Here is a 21,286-nt window from a genome sequence, read left to right as displayed (position 1 = left end):
CAGAGCTGTGGAGGGTGCATAGAACATTCCAGGCCCTGGTGAGGAGCTGGGGCTATGGTCTGAGTGTCCTGGCAAGACCGTGGAGGGCTTCACACAAGATGACAAGGTTGGCTCTGTTCACCCCAAACACTGTGCCGTTTGGGGACGGAAACCTTCTTGCCAGGGGCATTGTAAACCCCTAAGAAGCGGCACAAAATGACAATCCTCTAAGGTTCTGTTTTTCTTCACATTCTGATTTTTCTTAAAATCACTTAAAGTTATTTCTTCCATGCGGTTGTTTCTGATTTGCAGGTGGGGAAAGAGACTGATCATCGTTGCCTCCCAGGACATGCGTTACAGGGCCTTGATAGGCTTGGAGGGGGACCCCGACCTGAAGCTCCCCGACTTCTCCTACTGCATTTTGGAGCGATTAGGCCGGTCCCGGTGGCAAGGGGAGCTCCAGCGAGACCTCCATACCACTGCTTTCAAGTGAGGGGATGATTTGCTTCTCTCCTGAAATGCTAGGACTCCCCAGTGATTGTGCCCTGCCCCCCAGCATAGGTCTTGGTGACTTCCCTTCCCCATTCCTCTCCACCCCTTTGCAGCTGGGGCAGTCTGCAATCCATGATGATTGGGCTTCAGTGCTTTGTTTCTGAAGAGACCCTGGGGCAGCCGTATAATTTAGTGTCTAAACCAGACCTCCCTCCAGTGGGAGGCCGGGGCAGTGGGCATAAATTGGGACCATCAGGCAAACTGGGATGTAGAGTAACCTTACTCATTGGCCACTGCAGGACTGGAGACCCATATTTGACGGCGTCTTCACTAACCCTCATCAATCATCACCCACCCCAGCCATCCCGTCCCGCTCCATTTCCCCAGGCCTCTACCCGCATCTCCCATCCACCTCTGCTGGGGGCCTGGGTGGGGGGGCGCTCAGGCTGAGGCAGGCCTGTTCCTTTCAAGGCCATTGTCTCACGGCGACTGTTCCCTTGGAGAGGCTGGGTAGGAAGTGTGTGTCTTGAGCACTTAACATTCAAGTGAGAGGCCCTCTACTGTTGGGTGAAAGCCACCGGCAAAGCAAAATGACACAGCCACACACTTCCTCTCCTCCAGGGTTGATGCTGGGAAGCTCCACTATCACCGGAAAATTCTGAACAAAAACGGGCTCATTACGATGCAGTCACATGTGATCCGATTACCCACGGGAGCCCAGCAGCACTCAATTCTCCTCCTCCTGAATCGGTTTCATGTGGACAGGTAACAGCGTGCAGACACCAAAACACTTTGTTCCGGGGATATTTCAGCCGTGTGGATTAGACCTGTGTAAATTGGAGAGGCAAAATCACATAATGACTACAGCTTTTTAAGAAAGATACTTAGGTCTCTTTCTGATTATGAAAATAAGTCATGCTGATTTAGAAAATTTGGAGATTATACAGAAAAGGAGAAAAAAATCCTATAACCCCACAACCCGGCAATAGGAACTGTTAACGTGTTGGTGAAATTTTGGGGGAGTGTAAAAAGAATAAGTCAAATTAGATTTGTTACAGTGGCAGAATGGAGATTGAATGGTTTCCAATTTAAAATTGGCACGTTTTTCCGACATGCAATTCTTAAAATCAGCCTGGATGGTGAGATGGGGAGGTTTCTGCTAAGTGAGTCCTATGCGTGATGTTGCTGTTTAGCTTTGTGTCCTAGTCCGGATGGTATAGCAAGGTGGTGAGATGTGCACATTATCAGAGAGTCCCTGGGAGTGAGTCTCTGACTCTCTGCTACTCCCTGTTGGGGTGACTGCCTGGCATAGGAATGGGGGAAAGAAGTGGTCCACCACCCTTTAGAGAGGCCTCAGCCTGCACTCCAGCACCTCGTGCTCTCCTTGATGGGGGAGGTGCAGTGAGCAGGGTGGGAAAGGGTCGAGCTCGTGAAGGACCTAGAATACGTGGCCCTTGGGTGAGTAAGCTGTGCCCCCGAGTGCGTGGCCACCAGTGCCCTGTAGTGGAGGGTAGGCAGTGTCACGGGAGACTTGAGGGGCAGTAGGCATTCCCCCTTCTCTGGGCCACGGAGAACAACTCTGAGTCTCCCCTAGACAAGTGACAGACGTCTGGGTGAACACTCAGGAGTCAGTGTAAGTTTTACAGTTTACAGTGCCCGCTACATAGCACTGGCCTGGACCCAAAGAAAGTCCTTAATATACATGTCTAGACAGACTATTGACTGGATTTCCAGGAGTAATGATATCACTGTATTCCTTTTTTTTTTTTTTTTTAAAGATTTTATTTATTTATTTATTCATGAGGGACAGAGAGAGAGGCAGAGGGAGAAGCAGGCTCCCAAGGAGCAGGGAGCCCGATGCAGGACTCAATCCCAGGACCCCGGGATCATGACCTGAGCCGAAGGCAGACGCTTAACCGTCTGAGCCACCCAGGCGCCCCGATATCACTGTATTCCTGTCAAAATTCCAAATTTGTCTTCAAACCTGTGTTTTAGAATTCCTACATTAGAGAGAATCGTGCTTCGAGAATTTGCATTTTATTTATTTATCTTACTGTCCATTGGCTAAATACCAGTATCAGCAGACCTAACCCTAACCCTAACCCTGGTGTGTGGCCTGTGTCTACAGAGAATATAGGTGGCAGCCATGGGTGGCAGAGAGAACAATGGACTAAGTCATTTGTACTTGACTTGGGCAAAGTCACATGAGCTCTCTGAAGCATGGTTTCCTCTTCTGGAGCATGGCCACGACACAGTGCCCAGTACTAGTCCATGTACAGTAAACATCTGCACCTGCCTTTATTCATGCGTTGAGAGGCAGTCAAAGTGGAGATGTGGGCATCAACTCTGAATCCCATGCCTATGCCCTCCCTGCCCCCAGGCCTGCAGGCACTTAAAGCCAAGGTCACCTTCCCCAGGCACCCACAGTCCAGGAGCCTTCACTCTCTTCCATAGCTTCCTGGGTGGCCATTAGCTTGGAAGCAGTCATGATCCTACACAATGAAAATGGGGTAGAAGGTGGGGTCGCTCGTGCCAGGGAAGTCAAAGTAGAAGCCATACTTGAGGATCAGAGACATCAGGACGGCAAAGAGAGCCCTGGATGTGGACGAAGACCTAGGTTCACCTCTTGAGTCTGAGTTTTAGAAAAGCCCGTTCATGTCTTTATGAAATAATCCATTCCTTCACCAAGTGAATCGTACAGAAATATAGAAGGTGCTTCCTAAACTTTATGGTATTACAAAAATGTAAGGCGTTTTCAAGGATCACGACAGCTGCAGCCGAAGAGTCTAGTCTGTACGCTGTCACTGCTTAGGTGCCCTTGGCCGTGTGACTGAACCACTCAGAGCCACGGTCTCTACCCCGCCAAGTGCGGAATGTGCCCGGACGATGGCTGAGACGTAGGACCAAGGTCGTCTGGTCTGGCATGTTGTCATTTAAGTCTTGCCTTCTCATCTTTAAAAAACAGGCGCTCTTTAGCAATAGGTTTGAAAAGAGAACTGTTTCGTGTTTCTCACAGGAGGAGCAAATACGACATCCTCATGGAGAAGCTCTCCGGTGTGCTGAGCACACGGAGTAACCAGATGGAGACCCTGGGCAGGCTGAGGGAAGAACTGGTGAGTGCCCGGGGACACCCGTGTGCTGGGCTGGAATGATCTGTGCCGCAGCCTGGACCTCCTTGTCCAGTATGGGTTAGATGACTGGCAGTTGGAAGCCGTTAATGGATTTGACTGCCCCTAATCTTGAAACAAATGGGGTCTTCCTTAGTTTCACAGGATCAGAAAGTGCTCAGTCCTTTGTTGAAGGCCCATTCCCCTCCCCCCTCCCCCCACAGTTTGCTCTAGGACGTGCTGTACAAGTTCATGCGGACTGGGAGGTCTGGGCATTTAGGGGTGCTGCCGTAAGCACACTTCTAATTCTGTCCCCCCTGGCTTGATACGGAAAAGGCATCGTGACTTTGCAGAGAGGCAGGTGAGATGGTGCAGGGAGAAAGCATGGACTGGCCACCTTGGTCTCTGGGCCCCTGGAGTAGAGACAGGGATGAAGGGGGAAGAGGAGGAAAGCATGGAGGTGCCTCTTGCTGTCTCCAGGCTGATGAGAACAGTCCTCGGCGGAAGCTAGGGAAGAGCCGGCATGGGAGAGGGGAGAGAAGCATGGCCCTGTAGGTTGGACGGCAGAACTGAAAACCTAAAGTTTAAAGTCAGGCTGCTTGGGTCATAGTGATTAGTCCACAAAGGGACTCGGTTTGGAGTCTTGATTATTGGCCCCAGGATAATCCTTGTTCCTCTCCTTGTGCTGCATTGTGGGTGAAGCCCTAGTCTTTAATTCCATCGTAGAGGGAAAGGGGCCTCTTCTCTAATGCCAGGTCTACTACATGCCCAAGTCTCTTTAAAAGATTTTATTTATCAGGAAGTGTGGGTGGCTCAGTCGGTTAAGCATCTGCCTTTGGCTCAGGTCACGATCCCAGGGTCCTGGGATCGAGTCCCATGTCCGGCTCCTTGCTCAGTGTGGAGGCTGCTTCTCCCTCTGCCTGCTGCTTCCCCTGCTGTGGTTGCTCGCTTGCTTGCTCTCTGTCTCTCTGACAAATCAATAAATAAAATCAAAAAAAGATTTCATTTACTTAGTGTGTGTGAGCAGAGGCAGGGGCGGAGGGAGAGAATCCCAAGCAGACTCCCTGCTGAGCATGGAGCCCAACCCAGGGCTCGATCCCATGACCCTGAGATCCTGACCTGAGCTGAAATCAAGAGCTGGACACTTAACTGACTAAGCCACCCAGGCGCCCCATCCCAAGTCTCTTTAAAGCAGAGCTTATGAGGCTTAAGGGTCAGATTTGGCCTACATGTTGTTAAAAGTACATTTGACCTAGCATTTTTTTTAAATTGAGATTTCACATAAAAATCTAAGTTTCCAGCTTCCTTTGAAATATCAGGGGCTCTGGCAAGCCCTGAGCCTGGCCTGCAGTCTCTCATGACAGTGGTCAGCTTGAGGCAGCTATGCAATGTCGTTGTTCCCCCCCCCCCCCCCCCCCCCCCGCTCGGCCCCTTCCTTCCTGTCACCTCTCAGACAGCAGGCCCGTGTCATTTGTCATTACACATGCACTGCTGTTTGTGGTAAGAGAGATTTTTCAGTATTTGAGTCTCTATCAAAAGTGGAAAATGAAAGGCCGATAAAGCTTCCTCAGGGACCCTAGTAGAAATTAAGAAAATTCCTACTTGCTTACAAAACAAATTCTGCCCACTCTGTTCCTTATATTTCTTGTCCAGCAGACATTGCAGAATGAAGCCCTCTGCCCACCTGGGTCACTCAGGCATGGGGAGAGCGGGCTAGTCTGGTCTCAGGTCAGCCCTGGGGACTAGCTCAGGAGAGTGCGTTGTTCCATTATTTATCCGGCAGGTACTTTGGTGAGCTTCTGCTCGGAGTCAGAACTGTGTGCTGCACCACCATGACAAAAGTTAGTGAGGGTGACAGGTCTCACGATCTAATGGAGCGGTGGCACCAGAGGGGCGGTTATGTGAACACACACTTAGGCTCGAAGCCTCTTTCAGAGGATGATGTCCGAGCTCCATGAGGGATGCACTTTCTTCAGAGAGCTGGGAGAAGCTTTAGAGAGCAAGTTCCGGTTGAGCGAGGCTTTGAAGATGAAGTGTTCCCCACGTGGACGAGAAATGGCATTTCAGGCCCGGGAAAGCGGCTGGAGTGGATGTGTAGGAGGTGCAGTAACCCAGCCACGGTGTGCTCAGGCGGGAGCCGTGGAGATGCGGCTGGGGAGGGCAGTTGGGCCAGGTGAGAGAGGTCTAGAGCGCCAGGCCGAGGAGTTGGGTTGTGGCCTTCAGCCTCATAAAGTTGCAAGGAGAGGAGAATGTGACGGAAACAGGAGAAGGAAGAGAGATTGGAGGTGCAGGTGGGAGGTGGTTGCTTCTGCCTCAGTCCGGGCCCCAGGTGGCTGGCTGCTAGAATCCTTTGGGATGTCTCGATGTGGTGAGTGACTGAGGCCAGGATGCTGGGGGGAGGAGGGGGGGTGAATGAAGGAGGAGGAGTCTTGCTCTCGGGCCGGAGCGATTGCACCTCACTGAAATTGGACAGGGCTCAGGAGAGCGGGGAGCGGGCCTGCTTGTTTACTGCTGAAGCCCCACCAGGCGGATGGCCAGGGCCAGGCCCACGGTCGGTGCTCAGTAAATGTTTGTGGAATGAATGCCTGAATAAAGTAGGGAGTACAGAAAAAGGAACATGTTTGCGAGAGGACGAGGCGCATGACAATTTGACTTCAGGATTTATTGAATGTGAAGATCTTCTGGGACTTTTCACTTGGCGAGGTCTCATGGGCAACTGGAAATAGGGTCAGAGAGAGCTGAGCAGGACTTAGTGAATAATTAGCCAATCCATGAGGTTGATGCCATGAATATGGATGCTGTCTTTTTTGGGGAGTGGGGGAGGCTCACACTGCTCCTTTCCCTTTTTTGCTGGGCAGATTGTGTGAGTCCCTGATGGCAGCCCCCCAGAAGGTGGGACTGCATCATCCTCCCTCGCTTCGGATGGTCCAGGACTTAGGACCATATGTTAGGGCCTGGGGTTTGATGGATGAGCTTCCATAGGGTCTTTCCACGGTGCTGGGGGCACAGCTAGATTAACGACAGATCCCATTTGCAAGTCGGTGTGTTTGGATAAGCCATATGTGAGTCATCTGTATTTTTTTGATAGCCATATGTTCCCCTGCCCAAGGGCTGGAGCACTGGTGAGTCTGAGAGTTGATCACACATACGTGGCAGCCACAGCCCTCAGACATTTGCTCCCTCTCTCTCCCCCTGGGGTAAGAGGAAAGCCGTAAGACTCCACTGACAGCTCTTAGCGGTGAGGGCCTCCTGTGGTTCTGTCCACAGCTTACAGCAGCCGGAACTGGCCTCACGACTCCGCCGGTTACAAAGGCAAACGCCAGTAGCGGCCAGGATGGATTTATGAATGAATGCAACGGGCCAAGTATAAGAAATGGTTTTGCTCTTGGTATGGATTCAAGAAATACTTAATTTTCCTCCTGACTATTGTAAGAGAAGACAGCACATAACTGGTGACAGGTAGGGACTGACCTTTAGCCCCGACACGCAGGGAGCCCACGGGGCCACTCTTGAGTGGGCATGCCTGTCCTGGCTCCCGCTGACGGCTGCAGATCCGCAGTTCCAGGATTTGTTGCCGGATTTTTTCTGAGTGAAGCCAGAACCTACTTTTTGTTTTTTTAATTAAAATTTCACTTTTCAACGTTGGCAAATAAATCACTTATTTTCACAAACGTGTGCTGGGAAAATGATGTCCTACGCTGGAAGCTGCTTGTTGGTGACCCCTGCAGTTAGGAGCACATAGGGTCATTTTGAATACATCGCCTCGCAGAGCTGTGAGTGGTACGGTGCACGCACTCCTCATTTTGTGGAAACTTCACTGATAAACTGTTTTTTTACAGTCCATTTTTTTTCTATTTGTTCCATTGCCCTGGGGAGCTGTGTGCGTGCTCTGTGAGAGTGTGTGCGCGTGTGCACATGTGTGTTAATGGCACACTTTGATGGTTAGAAAACCAAACACTGAAAAAGTACACAGTGAAAAGCTGCCTTCTTGCTCTGCCCCCCCCCCCCCCCCCCCCAGTCTGCCTCACTCCCATCCCTATGTATCCTTTCAGGATCTTTGAGCAAATAAATCTCTTCCCTGCTCTTGTAATAGAAACCATTTATAGAATCGTTTATTTAGTGCTCTGGACTTTGTTTTGTTTCCTTGACAACAGAGCTTGGAGTCTTTCCTCCTCAGCCCCTCCGGTGTTTCCTCGTTCAAGAGAATCTAGCCGACTCAGGTCCTGAACTTGGGTTCATGGACGTGACTGTAGTGGTCGCAAATGCCCCACCCGCATCTGATGGCAGCTGTCACATTGTGTTTTGGCAGGGGCTGTGCGAAAGGACGTTCAAGCGGTTGTACCAGTACATGCTGAACGCTGGCCTTGCGAAGGTGGTGTCCCTCCCCTTGCAAGAGATCCACCCGGAGTGTGGGCCTTGTAAGACAAAGAAAGGTAAAGGCCGTCTCAACCTCTGTCCCCTGGGCTGTGCAGACAGCTTTCACTTCTCCCTTCCAAGTCCCAGCCTTTCTCTCTTCCCACATTCAGCCTTGCAGTGGGCCCATTTCACGTTTGTTCAACTCTTCATTCCTCAGTGCCTCTCTTAGGATCTCCTATAGCGAAAGTGCTCGGGGAATGTTCGCTGAATGAAAGTAATCCTAAGTGCCCGCACACGTCTCTCTGTAGCTGTCCCTCCAACATCGCAGCTTCGTGGTGTCCAAAACCAAGTTCGTCTTTTCCTTCTTACACTAAACCACTCTTCTTTCCGGCATTTTGAAAGTACCGCAGCTGTGTTGCATGATCTCGATATTCTGTAGCCCTTGCAAGGTACGTGGTAGTATCACCTTTTACATACAAGAAAATTGAAGTTAAGAGATGCGAAATCATTTACATAAGGCTGAGCAATCAGTAAGTGACAGATGTGGGATTTGAACCTTCCAGGAAAGGTCAGCTGAGGACCATAGACTGTAAAACTTTAAAAACCTTCCTTAGTCCTTTATTTTTCTCTATTCGTGATTTTTTTTTTTAATGCCATGCTGTTCCTGACCAACCGAAGTCATTTAAAAAATTGAGGTCAGAGCTTTCAGTAGAAGATGATAGATGGGATATATGCGTATATCCGCACTTTTCCCAAACTCTTCCCTAGTGATGACAAGGGATATAAAAGGAATCAACCTGCAGGTACAAAGAGACCAGGACAGAAATGACAGCAGAGAGTTGTCATCAGGATTCAGATAATAACAGACTGAGCCGGCTGGGGAAGCTTAATGCCAGCGAAGGGCAATAGCCAACAATTGGTGCCTCAAAACCTGAAATAAACGAAAAATGTGGGGATTCCAGGTACCTTTGAGCACAAGTTTGGATGGCGCGAGAGACAAGCAGGTTGGTTGGCAGTGTGTATGAGAAGCTGCTGCTTCCCCAGGTCCTCTCCCCTACTTTGCATAGCCAGGTAAGAAGCCCTTTCCCACAAAAGTCTGGCCTTCTCTACTTTCAAGATAAGATGCATTGGAAGCTTTCTGGATTCACAGACCCAGCTGGGGACAGGGTGGCATGCTGAAAATGGGGACACTGAAAACGGGAGGGTCCTCTCACTGTGGTTCCAAATTTGGCTCCTGAACAGTGGTGGTGAGGCTGGAGGCTGCTTTTCTGTAGAAACTGACCAGTCCAAGAAAAGAGTCTTCTAGATACTGAAATTTATGGGTATCCCAACAAAACAGCTGGCCCCTGGCCCGCTCACCCTACACGGAAGCCCACACAATGGCTCCCTCCCCCTCCCCCTGCACAACACCCAAAACGCAGGCTTTGGGCAGCAATTTAATGCTTCACCAAACAAGAGCTCTAATAGGAATGTAACAGAAACAAACATAGGAAATAGAAACAAAGTGAGGAGCAGAGGAAAACCTGAAAGAACTGGCAGAGAGAAGACATTGCATCCATGAAAACACAGCGAGAAGCTCTAAAGGAGGGATGTGCAGAAAATAAAAAAGAGCTCTTGGAAATAGAAGAAATATGACTATTGCAATAAAAGATTTAGCAGAAGGGAAGGTAGTGAGATAAAGTAGAGAAAAATCTCTCAGAAAAACTCAAAAGAGGTGAGAACAGAGCTAAGTTGAAAATAAGACGCTAAGCCTAGAAGGTCCAACATCTACACAAGGGGCTCAGGGGGAGAGACAGACCGTGTGCAGAGGAAGAGAGGAGACAATGAGGAATGACACAAGTGATTCTCCCAGATATGTAGGACGTAAGTTATAGAGCAAAAGGCGGCCCATCAGGTGCCTAGCACGAAGAACACACAGAACCCCACACCAAAACCCAACATCTTGGGACTTCAGAAACCTGGAGCAAAGGAGCCTCCAAAGAGGAGACAGCAGACTTCCTGGTAGTAAAAGCTGGGTGGTCTTGAAGCAGCACTTTTATTTTAAAAGGAATGGACTTTCTATCTGGAGCGCTCTTTTCAGCTTTTGCCTTGATCCACTGTGAGAATGCGGGGATTTCCATACGTGCAGATCTGAAACAGTTCATCTCCCATCTCCCGTGTTCCCTTTCAGGAAGCTGCAGGAGGATGTAGACCATTGAACAGCAGACTGAAACGAGGCGGGAAAAGTGGGGTCTGGGTCGTGGGGGAGACCAGGAAAAATGTGGGGAGATGGTGAAGGGAAATCACGTGACAGGCACCACGGCAACCCGTCCACACGGGAGCAGGGCAAGAGGGCTCTGGAGGGATGGAAGTCCGTGCGAAGGATCAGCTGCCTAGTGAGTATGAATGTGTTTAGGGAAGGCTGTAGGTCAGCAGAGAGTCTGTGTTTGAATTAGTGGCAGGTACACACAAAACCAAGCCAATGGGAAAAAACGAAGTTATTAACGTCAAAGAAAACCAAAAGGGGTACAAGAAAAGAAGGTCAGGGCCTGTATGCTTGACTTTCTGGGCATAGGAAACAACCTAAGGAGGCCGGCTTCATTACCACAGCTCAGGAGAGAGTGTGCTGAAGGGGGACAGACCACGGCCTGCCCAGTGAGTGGCTCGGTGTGTACGGGGGGTCCGCAGTGATGTTTGTCGAGTGACTGTGAACTGCCAGTCTGAGGGGCTCTGTCTCGTCCTTCACCTCCGCGTCTGGCTTCCCCGTGTCTGAGCAAGTTTACGGAGGAGACATTAACACAACAGGTGAATAAGCCAAGGAAGGTCCCCCCCGGGGGTCGGGAAAGCCCCTAGAGGGGACCTCACCTTGGAGTCCGTTCAGTGCCAAGGGCACGTGTGACTGGTCAAATGCCTGGAATCCCTCCAGAAAGGCGGCCCCAGCCTTGTCAGTAGAAAGAAAACCAGGAAGTACCGCCGGGTCCTGTGGCAGGGAGAAGAGTCCCAGAGGTGTCCTGGGGACTTCTGGGGTCTGTTAATCATTTTTATTTCCTAATTTATTGGAAGGAAGACAGTAAAAATAAACAGACTGGAATGGTTTTATTTTTAAAGAGAAACTATGAAGGAAATGGCCTTAAGGAACCTTTCTTGCTGGGCAGGTAGCCACAGAGCGAAGCTTCTACCAGGCTTGGGGTCCCTGGATATTCAAGCCAGCCCCTTGCAACTAAGACACCAACCAGAGTGAACTTTGATGTAAGACAGCCCTGGGTCCGAATTCTCACTTCCTGTCGGGTGACCTTCTGCAAGTTTTGGCCCCTCTCCGCCTCAGCAGGATTATCTGGGGATGATAACGCAACTTTGCAGAGTGTCGTGGGGCTTACGGAAGACAGCGGACGCAGCAGGGGCCACAGACTGGCATGGTCACATGGAGCAATGTATTTGGCTTGGCTCACGGTGTTTATTTTCATTGAATTCATTGCTGGGCATTTAAAAATCAGAAATCGTACCTAAAAGTCAGCCTTTCAGCTTCCCTGCAAAAAATGAAATTAGGCAACATTAAACTGCATTTCTTCAATAGCCATCGGCCAGGCAGAGAGATGCTGCCTCCTTTCTACGGGGCCCACCTTCCCCATCCCCCCAGGACGCCCTGCCTCCAGCTGTGTCGCCCATCGCCGGCTTTACTCTGGTGTGTCCATGTCACACAGAGAGTGGTCCCCATTTTCTCGAGGCCAAGTGCTGGGAGGAGAAGCCCCCCGAGACTGACCAACTGATGATCGTGATGGCTTTAACTCCTTAATGCGGGGTTAAGTGGGCAGAACCCTAAGACAGTGACCATCAGAAGTTTTAGATTGTCACACAGGCAGCACGGTGAGCCCGTTCTGACTGTTCAGGAGGCTCCTCTCATTGCGGCATGGTCTTGTTACCCACCACCTGCTGCTCAGGCTCATCGGCTGGGTTCCCCTCACTCCTTGTGTCACACCGTGACTCGGGTATTTATAGCTGTGTGACTTGTTTCCAGCTAGGTCGGGAGCTCCTTGAGAGTGGTGGCCTCGCCCCTCACGTACTTTTATCCTTGAGGCCTTTTCAGTATCTGCTCGGAACAGAGTAGGTGCTAAGTAAATGCTTAGCAAATTTAATTGAATTAGGCACCACTTCAGTTCCTCTCCTTGTGCAGGAGACAAGGGATGAAGGCGCAGTTTTAGTCTTTTTTGCCTTGTGCTTTATCATCCCAGTTTAGAGAATTAACATAAACCTTCCCTCTAAGGCATTATAGAGCAGACAAGACTTAAATAATAAATAAAGATGATGGATTACTTCATGTAAATTTACAGGTGTGCCTGGATATATACGAGTTGTTTCTAAAAGCTGTATATAAAGAGTTTGGATTTGGGCATATTTCAAGTATATTACAGGAAGATGCAGTGATCTGCTTTGCAAAAAGAAAAAAGAAAAAGGAAAAGAGCCTTGGTAATGAAAACAGTCACCCTGAACTGATCTGTTTTGCAAAATTTGGATTATATTCAAGTGTTTACTAGTCATACTGTGTTATTCATTTGGGCTGAGAACAGAAGGGAAGAGAAATAGAAGTTAACTTTGTGATTCTTCTGAAAATGAGCGCCAACTGGAAGCAGGTAACAGAAGTTGTATGCCCTGGGGCCAATGATGGACACACGCAGTCCGCAGGTTGTCCAGGGTCAGGCCAGCACGTCCAGCACTGAAAAGGATGGGGAAGGGGTCCGAGCTCCTGTATTCCCCTGTTTATGATGTAGACTCTCCCCATTGCTATTAACTCATGATCCTTAAAAAGAAAGAACAAATTCAACAAGATTACAGGACACAAGGTCAATATACAAAATTCAGTTGTATTAACAATCTGAAAACAAAATTAAGAAAACAGTTCTCCTGTTAGCATCACAAAGAATACAATATTTAGGAATGATATATCCAAGCAAGAGTATAAAACGTATAATCTGAGAACTACAGAACATTGTTGACAGAAATGTAAGATCTAAGCAAATGGGAACATCCCTTGTTCATGGATCTGGAGATTTATTTATTTTTTAAGATTTTATTTATTTGAGAGGAAGAGAGCGTGAGCGGGGGTGGGGGGAGGAGCAGAGGGAGAAGCAGACTCGCCGCTGAGCAGGGAGCCCAACGTGGGGCTCAGTCCCAGGATCCTGAGATCCTGACCTGAGCCAAAGGCAGACGCTTAACCGACTGGGCCACCCAGCCTCTCTGGATCTGGAGATTTAATGTAGTTAAGATGGCAGCACTCCCCAGACTGGGAGAATCCCAGGGGACTTGTGTGTAGACACTGACAAGCTAATTCTAAAGTTCATAGGGAATTGCAGGGTACCCAGAAAGTTAAAGCAATCCTGGGAAACAAGAATCAAGTATTGTAGGAAGACTTAAAACTTCCCAGTTTTGAAACTACTGCAAAGCAATAATAAGCCAGCATGGTAGGGGCACAAGGATAGACCGATCAAGGAGTAGACTTGAGAGTCCAGATGTACACCCACATGCCGGCGGTCAGCTGATTTTCAACAAGGGTGCCAATGCCAAGACCGTCCCACGGAGAAAGAAGCCAGTCGCAAAAGGCTATTGCTGTAGGATCCGTTTAGAGGAAAATCCAGAGTGGGGAATCTAGAAGTAGATTAGTGTTTGGGGCTGGGATGGGGGCACCCAGGGTGCCAGCTACCAGATCTGAGGTGGGGAAGATGTTCATATTGGACTGGTGACCGACGCACCTACCTGGGGAAGCACTAAACCATGGATGCATGCAGTGCACGAGGTGAATGGTGCGGAATGTGAATCATAACCAGTAAAGCTATTAAAAGTGAACACCAAGAAACACTTGTAACAGGGTACAGCAAACTAAATTAAGGTCATTAAAATGGCAAAAAGCGACATTTGAAAAGTTATAGTAGGATTAAAGTATACAAGCTCAGGAAAAAGAAATGAGCCGTATCAAGGAGGATTAAAACACAATAAAATAAAGGTTTGAAAGAGCTTTGAAACCAGGAGAGTAGAATTAAAAAGAATGAAGATCAGAAACACAAAAAGGGTAAAGGGTGAACATAAACATGAAAAGAATAGAAAAAGATTGTCAGAGCTGAGTTTAAGGTCTAGAAAATTAGTGGCGGGGGGAGGGGGTTGGAACCAGTAAAATCAGTTAAAAATAGCAAGATCTCTTTCAGTTAAAAGTGGCAAAGTTGATAAAGGATGCCAGCTCAAAAATGAAGGGGAATTACTCTCTATTTAAGACAAATAAAAGAAACAGACATTTTAATATGGCAAAAAAAAGCTATTAGAGGCAAGCACCTAAAAGGTAGAATAAGGAGTAAGATCCTCCATGGCGTTAATTCCAGACCTTGAGTCATGTCACGCAGGGCCCCAGGCAGCCCTCCCGCTCCCGAGGGTCTCAGTACCTGGGGACAGGGTCCTTGCTGGGAAATAGTCCTTTCCTTGTGGCTCCTCTGCGGCTCTCCCCAGGAGGGAACCTGTCCTTAAGCCTGCTGTGACCTTAAGGGAACGTCCCTCGACCTCCCTGAGCAGGAGAACATGCCCGTCCCCGCTGCGCTGTGGGAGGTGCAGGCGGGCGGCACGGGCGAGGGGCGGGGGGGCGGGGTATTCTGCAGAGTTGGGCGGGGGCAGGTGGCAGTAGGTGTGCCACACACAGGACTGGGGTGGGGAGGGCCTGGCGAGGTTGCCCTCGGACTTGGAAGAGGCCAGCGCAGGGATGGGTGAGCGGGTGCCCGGCCTCCCAGGTGACCAGCTGGCCACAGGTTGGCAGGGGACCAGTAAAGTGACAGATGTGTCCGTGCTGGGCGCCGCTCCATTCTTAACCGGTGCCTGGCTCAGAGTCCTCAAGAATGGTTCGCTGCTGTCATGCTCAGCCCAGCACAGTTTCCACCAGCCCTTTCCTTCTGTGGGTCTCTAAGAACTTTCAGGGACCTGAACGAGTCAGTCCCTGACTCAGCCTAAGGGTTTGGGAGGTGGTTCTTGCACTGGGTATTTAATGGTGGCTCTGGAACTCTCGCCCGGCCGAGATCATTTCTCCAGTGTCCTAAAGCTTGTGAGCCCTCTTGTATGGACATGATTTGTCAGCACCCTTGTTACCTTGTACAGTTAGCAAGGGGAACTTAGGTTCCATGGGCTTATCTTAGGCCATGAGAAAGAGGAAGGCACCAGGGGAGATTCTGCCATTTTGTTAGGTCATTTTGTGGACAGTCTTGGAACCCAGGGAGAGGTGGAAAAGCCATCCAGATAATATGCCAGGTTCTGTGCCAAGTGTTAGTGCTTGATTCTGATCCTTTGGGCTACCCCATCAAGTGGGCGCTCTTCTTCTCCTTCCCTCCACTGATAAGAAAACCAAAGCACAGATCCCTTGCCTCAGGTCATAGAGCAAGGAAGGGCCGGTGTGGAGGTTTGAGCACAGAAGGTGTGAGTCTCTAGCCAGGGCCCTCTTTACCTCCATCAGAGAAGGAAGGGGCAGAACTGATGGGCCGAGGGGGCTGGTCGGTGAGCGCCTGGGGCCTGGGCAGGGGCAGGGGCTGAAGGTGGGGCCAGCCTAGGACAGCTGTCCCAGGGGCAGGGGAGTCGGAAGATGTGGGCTCCCCCTGCCAGCCTTCTCTCCAGTCCATCTTCCACGTCCACCACAGAAATAACTTCGAGTCGTGCCTACGGAATAAAGGCAAACCGGGCTACAGAATAAAAAATACAAGATTCATTGCTTGGCCTCTAAAACTTCAACAGTCGGCCTTCCCCTTCATCCCCACCCTCCCACCAGCCTTTGCCCACATCTGCCTAGTCGATTCCCATGTGTCCTCTAGCATCCTCCTCCAGAGTCCCCCCTCTCAAGCTTCCCCTGCCTAGCCCCGCGTGCCGCCTCATTTCCCAGCACTTCTTGCCAGTAGAGCCAAGCCTCCTGGCTCCTTTCTCTGTAATCAGGGAGCATTTAGTGTGCTTAGTTCGTGAGGCTGAGCACCTTGCCTGCATTCACTCCTCTGGTCTTTCCCAGCAGGTGAGTCCAGCCCTGCTGTTAGGATTATGCCCATTTTACAGAGGAGGAGCCTGAGGCTCAGAACGCTTAGCTGATTGCCCATGGTAGAGCCAGAACTCAAACCCTGGCTTGTGTGAAACCCAAGCCGACTGCTCACCTCCTCTCCCCTCCCCTCCTCTCTCTCAGACACCACCCTTTGCAGGGCAGGAACCCTGTCTTCTTCATCTTTATGTGTTCCAGGCCCAACACAGAACAAATGCTTGAAATTGAAGTAGAGGCCCCACGCAATCTGATATTTTCAGCCCCGGTGATGAGGTATGACCCTTGATCCTCAAGAACTTGAATTTTCCAAGGTTGCAGTAATGACCATGGTAATGATAAGAACAGGAGCAAGCGCTGCCTATTGAGCATGCTTGTTCGCCAGGCGCCACGGTACTGAGCACTCTGAGGAAGATACTGTTCCCGTCCCCATTTTCTAGCTGAACTCACTTAGCCGTGGTTATTCAGCTGGTAGGTGGCAAGGGCAGGTTCTCACCAGAGACGCTCCAGAGCCCCTATTTCTTTCTTTTTTAAGATTTATTTATTTATTTTAGAGAGAGAGCAGGGGGAGGGGCTGAGGGAGAGGGAGAAAGAAACCTTAGCAGACTCCATGCTGAGTGTGGAGCCCGATGCAGGGCCCCATCTCTTAGCCCTGAGATCATGACCTGAGCAAACCGACTGTGCCGCCCAGGGGTCCCCAGAGCCCAGATTTCTAACTGGTTCTATCACCCTGGGGTATGGGCTGCAGCACCCTCCCTCATTGGGAGTACAACCCTGAATTCCGTGTATCTAGCAGTTACTGAAGGCTGTTTTCTCCTTAGAATGTCCCATGGGCTGTTTTCTCATTTCAGTTTCCAGACTACCTGAATGACGCCCTGGCACTGACCATCCTAGGCTCATCCAGGGGTGTGGGGGGTGGGGCAGGACGGGAGTGTATACTGAGTATACATATATACATAATATGAATATACATAACCTCTCCCTGGCTTACCAGTAGGACTGTCCCTTCGTTGGTGACTTCCAAGAGTGAGTCTGCCATGGTGCTCATTTGTTCCCGTCCTGTTTTTGTTCTCTCCTCTCCTGGGTTCATCACATGGAGAGCCCCAGTCTGCTAGGTGGCCAGGTGAGATCTTGGTTGGGAGTGTGAGAAACACAGGCTGTTGGTCCCACTTCACAGCAGCTCAGGATTTCCATTTACAGGGAATGGTGTTTTCTGGTAGAAATTGGGAGTTGCAGCCCCGCCAGGTGGCCCAGTGTGGGAGAAAGGCCACTTTCTAGGTCTGAGACATCCATTAGGTCACTTGACCCCTCTGAGCCTGCTTTCCTTTTTCATAAGATGGCAGTAGTCATGTGCAGAATCTGCACGATGATTAAAACAGTTTCTGCAACTACCTAACACAGTGCCTGGTGCATCCTAGGTGCTCAGGAAGGATTCACTCCTTCCCCTCTTCCTTTCTGGGTCTTCAGAATGTTGAAATGAAGCCATTCTTCCTTCATGCCATGGCGAGCCCATCCTGGATCTTTGGCACAAAAGTACTGTGTGCTTGGTTTGTGTGAAACTGTGGACATTAGTGCACACTGTATATTTTTTTAATTTTTTTTTTTAAGATTTTATTTATTTGAGAGAGTGAGTGAGAGAGAGCATGAGAGGGAGGAGGGTCAGAGGGACAAGGAGACTCCTTGCTGAGCAGGGAGCCCGATGCAGGGCTCGATCCCAGGACCCTGGAATCATGACCTGAGCCGAAGGCAGATGCTTAACCGACTGAGCCACCCAGCTGCCCCTTTAAGATGCCGAGAACGTGTGCAGTGATCTGGTTGGTTCTCTCTTGCCTTTTGTTCCTGGAAAGTAAGCCCTGCACCTGGGCATCCGTGGTTGCTATTAACAGGCCTGTGATTCCTCCGATAAGGGTTGCTGGTCACTGAGGTGGCAGACACAAGTTTGGGTAAAGGATCGGGGTTTCCTTGTCTGATGGATCCAGTGCTATTGGGATTTGTGGCAGGGAAATCAGCCATGCTGTGTGGGATGGGCAGAGCTGCAGACCCCGTGGCCCCAGACCTCACCAGCAGCCCTCTGGATGGCCTTCTGGAAGCACAGCGGCCTCGCGCTGAGCCCAGTCTGAGCTGCTTGAGCCGAACCCTCCACTGAAAGTACGCTGTCGTGGGGCTTACAGGGGCCTCCAGCCTCAGACTGTGCGATCTGAGGGGTCAGTTCCCTTAAGGCCCACGACACAGCAAGGGCTCGCTGGTAGGGTCAACTGCTGCATGCCCCCCTCCACAGACATCCTGTCCGGACATCTTACTGCTGACGCGGGGGGTAGAGAACCTCGGCCTCTCACTTTGCGGAGCTGAACACAAAGAGCTCTGCTCAGTCATTTCCCCAGAGTCTCAGGTCGTGGAGCTGAGATAACCCGTGTCTGTGTGACCCTGGAGCCCAGCTTGGTCCCGGTGCTCCTCTGTAGGTCCGGCCATCCTGGCTGCCGCCAATGGGGCCGTCAGGACAAGGCTGTGACGGGGGACGAGCATCGAGTGCTGTCGAAGCAGAGGGGAGCCCGGGTGCCGACTGGAGGCTGTGAGGAGCAGAAGCGGGAAGGCCGAGAGGGGTTTCCTTCCTGGCCCTTTGGATCCACGAGGGTGTAGTAGCCTTTCTCCCCCACCGCCTGTGCTGATGTTGCGTGCTGCCAGGTGTATCTTTTTCGTGGCCGGTTAATCTCTTAAGGAAGTTAAAACGGGGTGGAAGACCTACGCCGGGCTGTTGCTGAGCATGCTGGTCTGCCGCCCCTACGTGCTGCATTGGGCCACCGCTCCCGCAGAAGCCAGCGTTCCCCGCCCCGGGTCACCCACTGCCCTCGGTCACATGGATGCCTCTGAATTAGGGGCCGTATGTCGTCTGAGGTTTTGGACCTGGGCTCGGAAACCAGACTGCCTGGTAAATCCCAGCTCCTCCCTTGCTAAGGAGCAGGAGCTTGGGCAAATGCCTTAGCTCCTGGTGTCCTCAAGTGGGGAACGGGATGGTAGCCGCCACCTCCTCAGGCCGCGGTGAGGACCAGCTTGTATATTAACACGGAGAGCTTCGATCGGTGTCCGGCACGCTGCATGCGTTCAAGCAATGGTAATCGTTTTTATGTTAGGAGCAGTCTCTGCGGGCCCTGTCTGAGAGGTGAGAGGGGGGCTGAAAGGCGTGGGAGGGGCTTGGGTAGAGAACGGGGGATGGGGGGAGACCAAGTGGGGAGTGACTCGGTGGTTGGTGTTCTGCCCGTGTGTTGGTGTGCTGGCTACTAGGAGGAAATCCCAATGAACCATGCAGTTCTGGTCACTTGAGCCTTGAAATAATTTTCACCCATACAGGCGGGCCCAAGGCTCCCCTCGTCGCCATGCCTCCCCTCCTGGTCGTTTTAGGCTCCCATTTGGGGAGGGAGAAATGGAGGGAGAGTACAGGGGAGGGACCCCGAGCAAAGGGCAGAGCCTTGGGAAGCAGGAGAACGTGAGAGGGCCTGGCAGGTGTGGAAGCCAGGGCTGTGACATCATGTTTCTTCTCTTGAAAAATCACGAACCGGGGCGGGGGGGGGACTTCCTGTCACTTTGAAGAGTGCAGGCAAATCAGCACCAGCCTGAGGCTTCCCACACTTCTGCGACCATTTGCCCTAGGCCTGCCCTCCGGGAGGGTTCTGCTGGATCGGCCTAGGCCGGACCCTGCTCTGAGGGTAAGTCTGATGAGTTCAGGGCCCTGAGATGCATTACCGTTTGTGAGTTTCACCTGCAAGCCACATGCTCTGCCCCACTTGGGGTATTGTGCCTGCTCTTGCCCAGGGGTCAGTCTGCAGTGCTCGGTGCGAGCATTTCCCACCCCACGGGAGGGCCCTTGGTGGCCACAGCTCCTGCGCAGAGGCACTGGGTGGCAGAGACCAGCTTTACTCCTTGTACTGGTACCTGGGTTATGCCCCTCGGTGTCCAGGTGGAGAAACCATCTGCATCCCTGCTCTAACAATTGCTGCAGACTTAGTGACTGCAAACAGCACTGTTTTACGGTTTCACAATTCTGGAAGTCTGAGATGGGTTTCCTAGGGCTAAACTCAACAATGTCGGCAGGGCTTTGCTCCTTCGGCAGGCTCTAGGAGAGAACCCGTTTCTTGGCCATTTCCAGTTCTACAGGCCCCCTGCATTCCTTGGCTCCTACTCTCTCCCTCCACCTTCAAAGCCAGCAGCCTGGCATCTTCCAGTCTCTTGCTCTGATCTTCCTGCCTCCCTCTCTAAAGGACTCTGACATTGGCCCACCCGGATTCTCCAGGATAAGACCATCCCCACAGCAAAAAGCCTTAACTCACTCACGCCTGCAAGTCCCTCTTGCCACAGAGGGTAACGTATTCGCAGGCTCCAGGTTGTGGGACTTGGCCGCCCTCGAGGGGTCCTTATTCTGCCCCCACCACACTCCAATGTCCTAGCACCTCTTAGTGAGGGATCATTTCTTCCACAGTGGAGACCTGTGACGCCGCCCGAGTACCTTTGCCCTTGTTGCTTACAAGCTCCAGAGAGCTTGGGCAAGTCATGTCGTCCTCTGAACCTCAGTTTCCCCATCTATATAATGCCTCCTGGCATTGTCAGGATCACACGAGTGAGTTCGCACCAGTAAACTGTTGAGATGTTTTTGCTCTCCCTTGCAGCTTTTCTCTTGGTACAGCCATGGCCCAAGCTTGTTACTTTTCTCACATGGTGCTTGCGTGGGTTGGGTGTAGGCTCACTGTGAGTGTCTGAAGGGCCGCGCTAGCCCACAGAGCGGTGGCTTGTCAGTGCCCCACCGCTCAGTCCCTCACTGTTTGTGTGGTTCTGGAAAGCTAGCGCACAGAATGCTGTGTGGACCTCTTCGGGCTGGCAGCTTTTGCCTCCTTCCGGAGTTTTCTTGGAATAAATTCCCACTCTTGGCATCACTGGTGAAAGCCTTCCAGCAACGCGCCCAGAGGGTTCTAGAACGCGTTTACCCTGCCGCCGCGACTTACTGGCAGTGGGGCTCCCCTTAAAGGGGGAGAAGTGGCTTTCACCCTTTGGGCAGCGCTGCTCGTGTGCTGGGCACCGTGCTGGGTGCTGGGGAGCCGGCGTGGACAGATGGCCCGCTTCCTCCTGTCACAGAGCTTGCCTCGAGCAGGAGAGGGCTGCTGTTTGGTTAATAGGACTGACGCAGTGCTCATTATTCTTCTCATTTGCATTTCCTTGTTTACTAATTATATGGAACACAGAACGGTTCTATGGAGGACACGTTCAGGTCTCGTGCCCCGGGACGTGCCGTTTTCAATATTCTGAACTCCATCCGTTCTCTGGGTCTCTGTCTCAGCTCTGCCCCCGG

At 51.2% G+C, this 21,286-nt stretch overlaps 1 protein-coding gene across 2 annotated transcripts in view; it reads left to right on the top strand.

Moving 5' to 3' along the window:
• The window catches only part of GTF3C1 (general transcription factor IIIC subunit 1), a 71,065-nt gene that overhangs the window by 8,348 nt on the left and 41,431 nt on the right, over positions 1–21,286 (top strand). For both annotated transcript variants that reach the window (XM_021700641.2, XM_044915092.1), the window contains exons 3-6: positions 292–468; positions 1,093–1,236; positions 3,488–3,584; positions 7,888–8,011. In XM_021700641.2, coding sequence (XP_021556316.2) covers positions 292–468; positions 1,093–1,236; positions 3,488–3,584; positions 7,888–8,011 — 542 coding nt within the window. The remainder of the gene's footprint in view (positions 1–291; positions 469–1,092; positions 1,237–3,487; positions 3,585–7,887; positions 8,012–21,286) is intronic.

This window comes from Neomonachus schauinslandi, chromosome 5 (assembly GCF_002201575.2).
Source record: "Neomonachus schauinslandi chromosome 5, ASM220157v2, whole genome shotgun sequence".
NCBI classification, from domain to species: Eukaryota; Metazoa; Chordata; class Mammalia; order Carnivora; family Phocidae; genus Neomonachus; species Neomonachus schauinslandi.
This window is presented reverse-complemented; position numbering and strand designations above follow the sequence as displayed.